Genomic DNA, 14,639 nt, shown 5'->3' on the forward strand with positions numbered 1-14,639 from the left:
AACGTCATCAATAATTGTGCACTTTCTAGGGTGATGGTCTCACTGATCATGCGCAAAGGTGATGTTTTCTTTATCATATTGTCATTGTACACACTAGCGTTGCATGCGAACGCACGTACGTACGGATTCCGTACACAGTCTGTGATCGAACTGTGATCTTTTTTACCGAACTATTTTTCACGTTTTGGATATTAGAATGGATAGGATCGGTACCAGGAGTGTCTTAGTAACTCTTCTCCTTGTATTCATAACACAGGTTAGTATGTAAATTGTGTGATAATCGTGTTAGAGGCAAAATTACCCCATTTTTAGTGTCGTCATTGAGGTAGACTTATTACATTCCTCCATGATTACACGTAGGCCTACACGGCGCTTTGCCCATGTTTACGCAAGAGTGGCGTTTGACAATGACACTGACAGTGTGTGTGTGTAGGTGTTTAGTCATGTTTTTTTGGTTAGTGACAAAGCAGAAATACAACACAGAGATTGACAAACCTGATAAACTTGACAGCGGGTTACGTACATATTTTTTTTTTTTACGCAGTGGCTATTGTTACGGCAGCCGTAACGCATTTCCCATTTTCTATCGTTACGGTAGACTGCAACCTGGCAACTTTTATAAAAAAAACATGACAAGAAAATATAAAATTAGAAGGAAAAAAGTGAATTTGAACTTTATGAAATTCGGACTTTATTTCCCTTTTAAAAAAAATCCTCCAAAGCCTCAGGTTAGAAAAGGAAAAAAATTCGAGTGCAAAACTGAAATTCGAACCCGCAACCTCGCGGTGCAAAATCCTACCCTCTATCGGCTGAGCTGGCGCACTGCTCGATAAAACGTGGGGAAACAAATAATTATATACCTGCGTGCGTATCAAAAAAAAATCGTAGAGGGCGCTAAACAACGAGTGCCGTAACGATAGCCACTTCGTTTTTTTTAACATGACATGGAAATATGTAGTATCCAAATGCCATGCCACTTCTTGTGACAAAGACTATGGCCATTATTAAATTATGGCTAAGGTAAGGACTGTACAGTTGAGTGCATTTTTCACAATTTCACTTTTCAGTGCATGTATTTTCTAACATTATCGGAAATGTTTCTCGATAGTCCCAGATTCGATTCATGTCTTTGCGACTTTTTTTGCGATGACCGATCATGGACTGACCTTCCCTGAAAAGTGGCGTTAAGATGCAACATTCTTTTCCATGACGTATTCATCAAACTTCAAAGTCGCACAACTTCATTTAGTAGTACTACTAGAAAACATTTCCAAATCCTTTTCTGATATGGCCTAAGTTTTGTTACAAGTCCTTTTTTCCCCCATAAAATTAAAAAAGGTCTATTTCTTTATTTTTTCGCCATTTCTACTAGGTTTATGGAGAGCTCTGCCCAAACACCGACAATGTATAGTAAGTAAAATCGTAGTCATCACTTCGACTCTCGACCTCGTTGTGTTGCAATTTTTATTTCTTAAAATAATTTTGTTCAAACATTAGTGTCATAAATTATAAAATATTTATGTTCTTATTGCTTTTTTTTTTTGGGGGGGGGCATTCCTTTCATTACTTTCAGGATATCTTTGTTTTTCGGCATCGTTTGTTTTACAGAAGTCGATCAAATGGTTCTCGGACCTTCCCTTTAAAACTTAAATCCTTCATGAATCGGAATGAAAAATTAAATGTGGCCTTCTCCAGCTGTTACTTCAAAACATGGAGGGGTCCTGAAAGTGACTTATGCCATGGTTTTTGAGCAAATATTTTATGCTTGAACTTCCTCCAGAACTGTATGGTTTTTACAAACCTTGCACTAGTTGCAAATAGACCAATCAAAGTTGCTATAGTAGAATAGAAAATTGTAATTTTTTCTGTTTGACTCCAATTTCTAACTCTCCTGTCACGAAATTGTTGGCCCCATTATCATACATCTTGACATGGCTAGGTACGTATAGGGCGGGTTCAAATCCCTAAAATGTCTCACGAAAGGGTGAAATTGACGAGAATTTCACTTAGGCCCCTGCAAATATATATATATTTCTCCTTCCGGATTCCCTACCTACCCTATTCTGACAGCCCCTACCCTAATTTTTTTGGGCCTTACCAAGATCACAGGAGTCTCCACTCGGTCATCTGTCATTGTTGGCTGTCGACTGAGTGCACTTTAATTCTCTTGACCAAGTACAGCGCGGGTTTCATTCGACATCATGAGAGGAAGAAAAAAAGTTGGTTGAATTTGAAAGCCGTGCTGTGGTTGGTCAAGATAATTTAAGCATTCTCAGTCGACAGCCATTGATGACAGACGGCAGAGTGGAGATTCCTGTGATCTTGGTATACAGTGTGAGCGAAATTCTCATCAATTTCACCATGTTGTACGACATTTCAGGGATTTGAACCCACCCCATAGGCCATGTCAAGATAATTGACCTATCGCGGTAGAATTGCGTGAACGCAACTGTTGAAATATTGTCCAATTACATGATTTACAAATGGACGCGGAACGCGCAAAATCCGAGACAAACAAAACTCAACGAAAGTTCCATAGGGTTGTCTAAGGGGCGTGGCTAACTCGCCAACAGCGATAGGTCAATACATGTGACTACTGGGACCAAACATTTTGGTACAGGAGAGTTTGGAGTTTCAAAAAAAAATTGTGCCACAGCAACTTTTATCGGCCTATCTGTAAGGTTAGTAAAAACCTTACAGTTCTGGAAGTAACTTGAAGTACAAATAATGTTAGGGAGAATTGTTAAAAATTGACAGGTTTTTTTTTCGAGCGAGACTTTTTTGCTTTGCTATAAACTTTGCTCTTGGAGAAAGTTGAAGGCAGTATTGGTTTGAAAATACATGTAGCCCAAACTTTACATGTCGTATCGTTACACAATTGAACTCCTTCATGGTTGGTGGAATAAAAAATGACCTTGCAGATTTTGTTCACTCACTTCCTCCAAATCTGTCAAATCGTAAACAGGGGGTGCCTTTTAGTACAGACACGCATCAGTGCATTCTGCATAGACTGTTGGGCACTCCTATTTTCTTTTATTTTCCATGACCTTTTTGGTAAAATACTGTTCACGAGACACCAGATCAAAGACTGTTAAACAGCTTTACCTGACTCTGTGAACAGAAGCGCCATATGTTGTATTTATACCGTGAATTGGGCAAGAGAAGTTCAATACACCCCCACATCACGACAAGAATACTTTGCATATTTTAGGGAACATCTGATAAGCTGGGAAAGTTCAGTTTTAGATTTCCCCCGTTTTTGGAACACAACCGATTCTCAATTGGGAACATTTATCGATTACCCCATCGGAAACATAACCAATTCCTAATTGGGACCACGACCTATTCTCACTTGGGAACACACCGCGTCGCCCCCAGTGGAACAGGCTTTTTCCTAGTAAACGTAATTATTTATCATTCATAAATACCTGGGACAGTTGACCCATTCCTATTGGTCGAGAGCCCGTCACATGGGTGGTTTGAAACTGCCGATAAAACACCGCTGCATTCTGCGCCACATCGTGCAGTACAAGGAGATTCTTAGCACTTTGTGCGTGTGGCAAATGCAAGAGGGGTGTTCTACAGAATTGTGGAACCAAATGATTGGAATTTGGTCGGTTTTTGACTTGTTTTGACTTTTTGACCGAAAAAAAATATGCATGGAAATATTCGGCAAGAGACATTATTCGCGGCTCCTAGCCAGTTAAAATATAGTTGTTTAAAAGCAGTCAGGCACATCTTTATTCCCTTAATTAATATTACTGTGAACATCTGGTAATTATTCTTGCCACCCGGCAGGTTCCAAGCCCTCAAACTTCTGAGGCGGCCCCTGACACTTGTTACAACCACTTGTTTGCATACAGGTTTTATAACATCAATGCGAACACCAAACATTGATTTAGACTACACCCATAATCTTCTCTTCGCGTTACATAATGATTTATCGTTATGTACAACAGTAAATGATGGAGTTACTTTCTGTTGTAGTGGTGTGCACTTATGGGTAGTACAGGAACCCGTTTACCCTATTGAGAACCCGTTTACCCTATTGAGAACCCGTTTACCCTATTGAGTTAAAACACAGGTACCCAGGTAACTGGTAAAGAAACCCAACCCCAAAGTTCAAATCCTAGAAGTTGTCTGAAAAGCTTTACAGCTTTATGGTGTGAACTGCAGCTTTCACTAGTGTCATCTGTCACGCGTTACTATGCACATGAACGTGGAATCTGTTTTGGTTTTCCATGTAGCCTGCTTTGCACTTTGGAAATTCCCCACAAATGACATTCAAAACCTTTCTTTTTCATTGTCTGAGAAGTTTCTAAGTAATTTGTAAAGTTAGTTACGGTTCCCCGATCCCATAATCTGGAACCGGTTCCTGACATCAGCGGTCGGGTACTCAGGCACCCGGTTCCGATGCATACCCCGAATCTGTGCATGTATAAAAATTGGTATTATTATAGGTTCATCCAGAATCCTATCAAATCCTACAAAAAGTTTGTAGGATTTAGTAGATCTGAGCTTGCACCCAACTTTAGACTTTGATTTTGTTGGATCCTGTTGGACTGAGAAGGATTCACGAAGTAATTTTGAGTGGTGGATAGTTTTAGATTTAGCAGGGTCCTAGCAAATGCCTTGCAGCAGGTGTTTTTTTTTTTTGGGGGGGGGGTTATCTTAACTACATGCAAGTAAACATGTGCTGTGTTTACTTCATCTGACTCAGATGACAGTGTGGCCATTAATTGTACTTTCCATATATTTTTGTTTTTTGGGGTTTTGTTTTCCTGTCCAGTCACGCCATGAGCATATTAAGTTCAAATCTTGCAATTTATAATGGAAGTAGAAGTTTCACAATATCGGGTTGCATGGTATTGGATAACCTCTTCGCAGTACAATACACTGAATGTGAAAGTCTGTGCTTCACTCTTTTGACTTTAGTAGGCCTAATATACAACATTTGCAAATATCAAAACACAAAACTACCAAATTATAATGAAATTCCTTACTTGACTGTAAGTGAATAATAGTCTCAAGCATCCTGTGAAATCCTGGCACCTGTTGTGCTGTCATTTTCAAGGAAAGTGGAGTTTTGTATCAATTTCCAACGATGGTCGGCCGACCATCGTTGGAAAAAAAACAACTGACTTTTTATCAAATACTGCCAAATATTTCAAATATTGTCACCTGGGTCAGTGTGACAAAATTTGCTACAAGAAAATACCGACCTCCTAATCCGTCCAAAATTACAGCAAAAGTAACTTGTGTTTATTACCTTTAATCAATATCTGAAACATATCTGTCATGTGAGCGTGAAACACGCCAAATATATATAATTTAATACAGCACATCATGCAGTGAGATTTAATGAAACTGATCATGATCTTCATTTAGTTCACTTCCTTGTCGTAAACAATAGTTTGCCTGTAAGATATTGGTATCAATATTTCTTTCAGTATTACTAAAACTGTTCTCAATTCAAAGAATTAAATATTTTGTCATTGAACAGAAACTGAGAATGAATGGACTTAAAGATTTGGTATCAGGAATTTCTTTTAAAGATAAAAAGGTTCTGTTAACCAGCAAGGCCTGAAATAGCCTTCTTTGAAAAATCAGTAGTCCATAGAGCAGATGTTTAGTTGTTTACGTATTTTTATGTATCTCGCAGTGCGTACTACGCTTAACGCATTACGGACACATGGATTTTAAGCCATAGTGTGAGCGTCAACATTGCGTTTGAACGCATTTCAAACACTGTGCTGTACAGATCACTTGTTACAGTATATACACATGTTTAGCTACAATTCGCTACATAATTAACCTATCGCAGGGGAATCGTGTCAACGCAGTACTTGTGAAATATTGTCTAATTACATGATTTACAAATGGACGCTAAATGCGCAAAATCTGAGACAAACAAAACTTAACGTACAAAATTTCATAGGATTGTCTAAGGGCTAACTCGCAAACGATGATAGGTCAATTGTGTACATCATGTAGCTATGAAAAAGGATGGCGCCATGTGTACAAATTATGGTACAGACACTTTCTTATTTTGTATGTTCTATTGCTAATGTCATGCATCTAGACTAAGTGTTGTCGCAAATCCACTAATGCGTTTCGGGAGTGAGTTCTAATGCCATGCACATGAAAAACAGATCAAGATCCTATCACGCCTTGCGGACTGCTGCCTTGAGTAATGGACATGACAATCACGTTTGAGCGATCAGCCGTAATTCCTTTAGCAGCTGAACCCAATGGGCCTTCAAGTAGTCTCGGTTCCAAGAATAGCGATGCAGTGTTTCAGCGCGTACAGCTTATTGGACTGTACAGCGATTCACCAAAGGCCAGGCTGTCTGGATGGGAACAGAACGCCCTCTGTGTGCAGTGTTGTAGTCGAGACCCTGCAAGACCATCACAAGACCAACCCAAGACCTTCAGCCTCAATTCAAGTCCCAAGCTGTTCAAATAAAACTGCAACAAAGGCATTCCTTTGTCATTGTTACTTGTGGCTGGTCTTGTGATGGTCTCGACTACAACACTGTCTATGCGACATGCATGCTGCTGCGCGGTGCAAAGGCCGGATGGGTATTGTAAATTACCCCGCTAAGAACGTCTTGGAACCTAGTCCAGGTCCTATACATTGTAAATACTACAGACATGCAATTTCACGGAGCTTGTAAGCAGGGAAAAAAAAATCCCTCAGCAGATTAAAGTGCTAAGCAAAAATCAGCGGAGGGCCAGTCACAAGTAATACACATCACATGACATTTTGGCTGGTAACCGGTTTTTGCTAAGCAACTATTTTTTCTTTCATAGATTTTTATTACCAAAGTTATCATTAAATTTTATTAATTGTCTCTTCATTTTTTTTGGGTTCATCTTACTGCAGCTGCAACGAGGATGAGTATTGCTGTGATAACCAGTGTTGTCAGAATTATAATGACTTCTACTACGGGGGATTTTGGAACATTTGGTATTTCTGGTGAGTGATAAATTATTAATTTTGTTATTTTTTGGGACAAAGAAGACACAAAATTTTGCTTAAATAAATCTAATCTAAAGGTCCCAGTTTGTCAACTTCTTTGTTCTGTCGAAGAAAAAAAGAAGGCAAAAGTGATTTGCAAATTTCGTAGTTTGGCGAAACAAAAATGAGTACCAGCCACAAGCCAAATATACATTGCATGACCTTTTGGTTGGTAACCTTTTTTTTCTGAGCTGAGTAAACTTTTGAACTTGCAGCTTTAAGCCCGGTTCATACTCGGCGCGAAAGCGAACGCGAAAGCGAACGCGAATTTGTGACGTCATGGCAAGTATTCGCGCTGCGAATTCACATAAGTTGAACATACATGTATTTCAACTCGGGCGAATTTCGCAGCGAATGTTTCATGACGTCAGATTCGCTTCGCATGAAGCATGAACCGGGTTTCATGGAATAAGGTCTCGGATCCAACTCGAGATTTATGATTCAAGCAATATTTGCTACATTATAAGAGGATTGAATCAACATAATTGTTTTTGTTTTTCCCCCATTTAGGTTTATCATTTTCTTCATCTTGATGACCTGCTGTGGCGGCTGCGGATTCTACCGTCGACGTCAGGCCTACCTGAACCAGAGGAACAGTACCGTGATCCGCACCCAGCCCATCGTGGTCCCGCCACCCAGGCCCCAGGCTCCGGGCCTCATAGGAGTCTATCCAGCCCAGCCGATACCCCAGGGGGCCTTCCAGGGCCCACCGTCTTACAATGAGGTAAGGGAAGGGGGGGGGGGGGGATTGTGGCCGGGGACTAATTTTGGAGTGGGACAGTGCAAGTTACATGTAATTGTCCCAACCATGTGGGGCTAGCTTTAGATCGGTCTCACCATGAGCCACGTTGACAGTGTTCTATTCCATCATTTCAAGATACAAATCCATTATTTTAATTACTCGTGTACCTTTATTTTCACTGTACATTTCTGGTCTCACGGGCCCCTTAACCCCAACTCCCTAGCGTCTTTTACTAAGAACTGGACCAAGTCCATCAAAATCCATCAATCGCTGTGCGTCCCATACAAAACTGTACATGACATAATGGAATCCACCACTGACGCACTGGTTGACATTCGTGGACTTGGCTTATTATCACAATAGCAGTACAGGATGCTAGGCAACATCAATCGGATACCCCTAGCACTGCTTCAGGCCATTAGACCCAAGTCCATCATATTCCATCAATATTATTTAGTCAACACCAGGCCTTCTGGACCAAGTCCCTCAAAATGCACCAAAATGGGGGATGGATTTTGATAGAGTTGGGATGGTTGGGGTTTATACAAGGGTTTAGATTAAGTCAATATTTTCAGTTCAGGAGCTTGATTGTCCCATGTCTTTTTCTTCCTACAGGCTGTATCCAAACCGTACCTCTACCCCAAATCGGAGACAGTGTACCCACCCCCGACCGTACCCGTGAACGGAGCCGTGCCCCCGTCCCAGCCAGGCCCAGCCTATCCACCGGACGGCGCCTACCCGAACCCAGCCTACCCCCCTCAGCAGACGACCTACTACCAGAGCGGAATGCCTATGCCTCAGCCGGAAGGCCAAGTTAGTCCCACGCCGGCCCCTCCCCCCTACGCGGCAGCGACTGCTGGTGATGCGACACAAGCGACTGCCCCGCCAGCAGCCTCATGAGTTTGACAACCGCACTTTTTCCCCCTTTTTTTTGTTTCCACCTTTTTTTTATATCGAACTAGTGAGTAAGTGCAGTATATACAGTCTACAATTTTTGAAAGAATAAACTCCACACTTTGTACTGTCAATAATTAGAATAAAATAATAACAAAATGTCACTCAAAGTTAGGGCCATGTCACATAAAGCAATACATTACAAGCGACTGGCTGTAGACAATCTCTAAGAAACACATGTCATTACAAGTCCTCACAAATTCATCACAAGTCCTCACAAATTCATCGTGAGTATTTCAGTTTCAAGTCGAGTCATGAGCTATTTCAATGTAGAATGCCATGGTCCAGTGGTTGTGTACATTGTTTGACTCACGTACAATGGTACGTAGGTTTGAACCCTGCCAGGAACATGGTGTTTGTGCCCTTGGGCAAGACACTTAACTACAATTGCCTCTCTCCACTCGGGAGTATGAATGGGTACCTGTGAGGGTAGAGGACTGAGTTTAGGTGATATCGGCTGCTGCGTGGTCTCGTGGCCTGATGAACGGGGGAATAATTGTAAAGCACTTTGAGATTGTTGATACGATGGAAAGCGCTAAGTAAGCATTACAATTTAATCAATGAACTATGACAAACGCATTCCTTTGTTATTGCTCATCCCAGCTAACTGGTGATTGGATTTGTGATTTTACTTGTAAATAACTTATGACACGACTTGTGATGGAATACAGCACTGTCTTTTTCATTTTTATTTGTCTTTTTATTTTTTTTCATTTAAAGAACAGTGAATTCATATACAATATAACTTGGAGCATTTTAACATTTCAGTAATTGTAGATGCTGAAAGAAAATTTGGAGGTAAAACAGGGGTTCCTTTCAAAAACACCGAACATATTTTTGGCGAAAAGGTGTAGAGAGTATGTGCATTATTAGAGTGTTGGAGTACAAGAATCATTTCGGACTTGGTTCTCACCCCCAAAAAGTCAAAATTTTAAGATGGAATTTTTTTTAGAGTCTGTTTCAGAGACACGCAATCGTTATTGTTAATCACCAAACCCATATAATCTCCCTATGTGTGTACTGTTAATTTTTGTGTACGTAACCATTTTAAGATATATATTTTTTCACTTTGAAACTTGTAAATTGATACCGATTAAAAAAAAAATTGTAATCTGTCTAAATTTATATCCTTACAGGAAATTGAGGTTTGTGAACTTATATTGCAAAAAAAAAAATGAAAGTGGCCACGTTATTGAACTATACTCTTGGTATGGAATTGAACTTGACAGATTTTGTAGGATTGAGGAAGGTAGATCCCAGCTACTGTTGCATTACATGGGGCTTGATGGACCTTGAAACTTGGTAGGTACAAAGAGTGTGCCAGTGGGTTCCTGCAAAGTGGAGGATTTTGTAGGATTGAGGAAGCAATACAGCCCAGTACTTTACATGGGGCTTGATGCCTCTTGAAACTTGGTAGGTACAAAGAGTGTGCCAGTGGGTTCCTAGAGCATGATGGATTTTGTAGGATTGAGGAACCTGCAGGCTAATTACTTTGCATGCGGCTTGACACCCCTTGAAAATTTAACAAAGTTTTAAAAAGTCCTTTAGCTTTTGGGTTGTTAGGGTTCCTTTAAGTCTGATGTACAAGTCACTATAAACAGCCTACTACAAATTGTGAAAATCGATTTTCAGAATTAAGGGGGTGAACATGTAAAAAAATACCAATTTACTACATTATTGTACTTAACAAAGATTGTCTCTAGGTGGGTTTGCACGTTAAGTGAATGAAAGGTACTGGCTCATTTTTTTTTTCAATGATAAATATTTAATTCTCATTAAAGGAATATTAGGTTAGATTGTATTTTAGATCTGAGGTGTAATGATCTCTGTTTTTTTCTTCTTCAAACTAGTAGTTTTTGTCACATCAGTGAATCCAAGGTTTTTTTAATGATAACATTCGCATAATTCAGTGCATATTGTTTTTAAGTGAATATTTTCGGTATATAGTTTGGCAGTTATAAGTGTGATACTGTCAATTAAAGCCACTTTCATTGTCACGTGATGTCATTGCATGTCACTCAATGCCATTGTCACGTAAAGCAATTGTCACTTTAAGCCATTGAGGAAACAAAATCAGCTCAGACACAGCCTATGACTCTGTAATCGAATCAAGTAAACTTAAATTTTAAAAAGTATAATTGTCACGTTTTTCCTTCAAATGTTTGATATTTTTGCTCTGTAATTATTGCATTTTAAGTATCTATGTGTATATATCAGGCACAAGTGTTGTACAGATTGACAATTTTTTAAAAATTTTTTTATGGGCTCCGTGCGCCAACAAAAGAGGGCGCCCTTTTACCTAGCAACGACGACCCATGGGCGGGACATTTTGCTGGTTGACGCGCACCGTTCCTCGTGTGTGACACACGTACACCAGGGGATTCAGTTGTACTATGTACACGCAGTGCTATTGCTGGCCGCACGTCGCGGCAAAATTGCAGTCAGGCAAGATGGCGTTGGGACGGTCACCCCCAACTGTACTTTCTTTGCCGGTGAGGGGGTACTTGTGAACGGAGCGGATAAGGGGGGTGACATACAAGGATGAACCATAAGGTTCTAGCTCGGTGAATTTTGTGGGATCTTGCAACAAAATAAAAACCACCAACCTATGGACTTGATATTAGAAAGGAGTTAATAAGGATTGGCTCATGTTTATACTGAGTGGTTCAGTAGGTATATTCCTGCTTAAAGTATTAACATATATCAATTAAGATGCCTTTTTTTGTTTTTATATGCAATCTGTAGCAATGCAAATTAATTGTAGCATAGAAAGTTCAGCATTGGTTGTGTTGTACATGTACTCTACAGTTAATGAAATGTTGACATTTTAGACTTTTACTTGTCAAAAATTCAACGTGAGAATTTGTTGTCACTGAGAGCGGGAGGGTTTTATGTGATTCTCTGGATGGCACAGTTAAAACTGGATTTGGGCTCAGATTCCAACTTGGGTCGGTGTTGGGCACAGATTCATTCAGTGCATGGTGTGTTAATTACTCCAACACCCCAGACTGAGTCTGGCCCTGAATTCTGGGGCCAGGTTCAGTTTGCCTTCTAGCATAAGTCAGAATTGGAGGGAAATTAAGTCACTACACAATTCTTTTGCTTCAAATTACTTACCAATTCACAATGTATTTGTGTTAAGTCCAGTCTTTCTTTACCCAGAGGTTTTTAGCTACGTTTGCAAAAAAATTGCAAACTGAGATTAGACTTTGAAAGAGTGTTTCATATGACTGATATTTTTGACAGTTTTTAGGATTGATTTTTAGAATAATTTGAGGATTGACTAACACAGCTTGTTCATTATTGACAAATCATTAAAAGTAATTAGCTCTTCTTATCTGTATTATAATTTGTTCTTGCAAGTCTTTTTCCAAAATAAAACTTGGTGTATTGTATATTAATAATACAAAGTCAATATGTGTCACATTTGTGTTTTGTGCATTAAGTTTGTGTTAACCTGGTTGAAAACTGTTGTTCTCTTAATATGTGAATACTGAAGAGGGAGCTATATTTGAAGTGAGAACAATTTCAGAAATTGAAAGTAATCTACATAAGAAAAAGCAATGCATATCCTCCAAATATCTAATAGGAGCATTAAGCCAGATACTCTTTGCATACCTCAAGTGTACCCAGTGCCCATTGAGTACCCAGTAGGTACTCAATACATGGCGGGCACCCAGAACCCATTGTGCACCCAGTGAGTACCCATTGTGCACCCAGTGAGTACCCATTGTGCACCCAGTGAGTACCCATTATTTTCCCAGTATCCAGTGAATGCCCAGTGCCCAATGTGTACCTAGTACCCAGTGTTCACCCAGTTTTTAATGTGTACCAAGTACCCTTATTGTGTATGTTATATCTATCTATTACATAACATCCCGAGATTCTTTGTTGTCAAGTGTACCCAGTACCCAGTGGGTACCCCAAAACCCCAGTGAGTACCCAGTAGGTACTCAATACATGGTGGGCAACCCATTGTGCACCCAGTGTGTACCCATTATTTTCCCAGTATCCATTGAGTGCGCAGTGCCCATTGTGTACCTAGTACCCAGTGTTCACCCAGTTTTTAATGTGTACCCATTCTTAATGTGTATGTTATATCTATCTATTACATACATCCCGAGATTCTTTGTTGTCCTCGGGAGTTTGTCTTTAGTTGAGTGCGGTCCTCGGGAAATGGAGTAAGGGTTAGTCTATGGGAAAGTGTTATAGGAACAAAAGGAGACAATGAGAGAGTAATGGGAAAACATGACTGTGTGAACAAAGTAACCAGCATTTATCCCCAATACCCAGTGTATACCTAGTATCAGTGTGCTGTGTACCCAACACCCAGAATGCACTCAATACCCCATGCACATACCCAGAGTGTACCCAATAAGCGCCCACTGCCCATAACCAGTGTGCACAGTGTGTACCTAGTTGCGCCTTAAAAGTTGCCGTGGGATCAAAACACATTCACAAGCAGGGCATCATCTTATTATTACAAACCACAATTTCTATCCTTTAAGCTTCGTGATATTCAGTATCATGGATTTTAATTTGTCTTCAATGTGCAAGTTTCTTTTTTTGACATTAGAAATTCTTACAGTATGGACCCAATGTCACAGACCTGCCAAATAAACAGGTTACCAGCAAAAGTGTGTTTATAGAGAGTGTACAGTGTTTTGACTGGTTCCCTTCAAAGCACATTTCTGCTGCTCAAAAGCTCCGTTACGTCCCAACTTGAACATGGTCCCAACTGTGGCTGGCACCGTCCCAACTTGTGTTCCAGTTGGAACACTTTTTGTCAGGATGGGCCAAGCTTGAAAAAGTTGGTATCGTCCCAACTGAAGTTGGGACCGATTGTCAAGTTGGGGCGCAACAGCTCTATAAAATTAGCCCAAGAAGTCTGTCACTTCCTAAAAGTATGTCTTACCTGTGTTGAACCATGAAGATACAAAAACACAGCAAGTATGGTCTGTTTTTAATTATCAGTTATCCACAACAGCGCCCCCAATAGCCCAGGCAGATAGCCAATGGCAACCATGGCATACTCCCAGGAAATTACAGACTCATTTACATAAACACAAAGGTTACTTTGTACACTGTGGAGAGAAATAGGGAGTAGAAAAATTGACACGGTATTATAACAAAGAAATCACATCCACAGATGTGCATAATTCACATGCAAATTTATGCAAGTTATATGCAAATTTACACAATGATTTGCATGACCAGAATGAACTACTTTTTTGTAAAGCTCACTTGTCATCTATTTATAAACCTAATGATATTAAACCGATGTGAATCTTTTTATTGGCAAGAAAGCCAGTGATATGGTAAAAAGTACGGTACTAGGTTTGAAGCAAGTAAATTATGGCATAATGTGAGGTTCAAGGCACACTAAAGCCCCTTTTTTGAAGAAAAAAAAGAGAAAACGAAAAAAAAATATAAAACAGACAAATATCGAGTCTTGCCCATTTTAGCTAGCTCCAGTGCAGTGTACATGACGATTTGAGACCAAGTCATTCTTCTCATGCATATTTATGAGCTGATACAATGATTTCATTGGTGGAGACTATAATGCAGCAAGAAATAGGGTTGCTATTTCTCCTTGTGGTGACATTTCTTCTCAATTTTTAAAAATTTTTATTCATATTTTCAGAAGGTCAGAGTTTACTACAGGTAGATTGTTGGTTTTTATTTTTACCATTCACTCAAAGAGTCACACAAGTTTAACTTAGTTTTAAGTTAAAGTTAAAACTAGGTTAAATTTAAGTTAAATGTGAACCTTAACTAGCCTGGGGTATTTTACTAGTGTTTCTACAGAAGTCGGGGACTACCATTATGATTATGCCTTGTTGAATGAAAGCCTTAAATTTACAAGTCAAACTGAAGAAATAGTAACAAAATGGTGAAAAAAATTACAATCAGGGTGGGAAG

The 14,639-nt window shown here is 39.7% G+C and overlaps 1 protein-coding gene across 1 annotated transcript; it reads left to right on the forward strand.

The window, feature by feature from the left end:
* The first annotated feature begins 76 nt into the window (after nucleotides 1-76).
* LOC119744671 (vesicular, overexpressed in cancer, prosurvival protein 1-like) lies at nucleotides 77-10,940 on the forward strand. The gene is made up of 5 exons (XM_038220736.1): nucleotides 77-256; nucleotides 1,373-1,410; nucleotides 6,887-6,979; nucleotides 7,532-7,745; nucleotides 8,379-10,940. The coding sequence occupies exons 1-5, from the start codon at nucleotides 197-199 to the stop codon at nucleotides 8,661-8,663; spliced, it is 690 nt and encodes a 229-aa protein (XP_038076664.1). The 5' UTR covers nucleotides 77-196; the 3' UTR covers nucleotides 8,664-10,940.
* The last annotated feature ends 3,699 nt before the right edge of the window (nucleotides 10,941-14,639 follow it).

This window comes from Patiria miniata, unplaced genomic scaffold (genome assembly GCF_015706575.1).
Source record: "Patiria miniata isolate m_02_andy unplaced genomic scaffold, ASM1570657v1 HiC_scaffold_7, whole genome shotgun sequence".
Lineage (NCBI taxonomy): Eukaryota > Metazoa > Echinodermata > Asteroidea > Valvatida > Asterinidae > Patiria > Patiria miniata.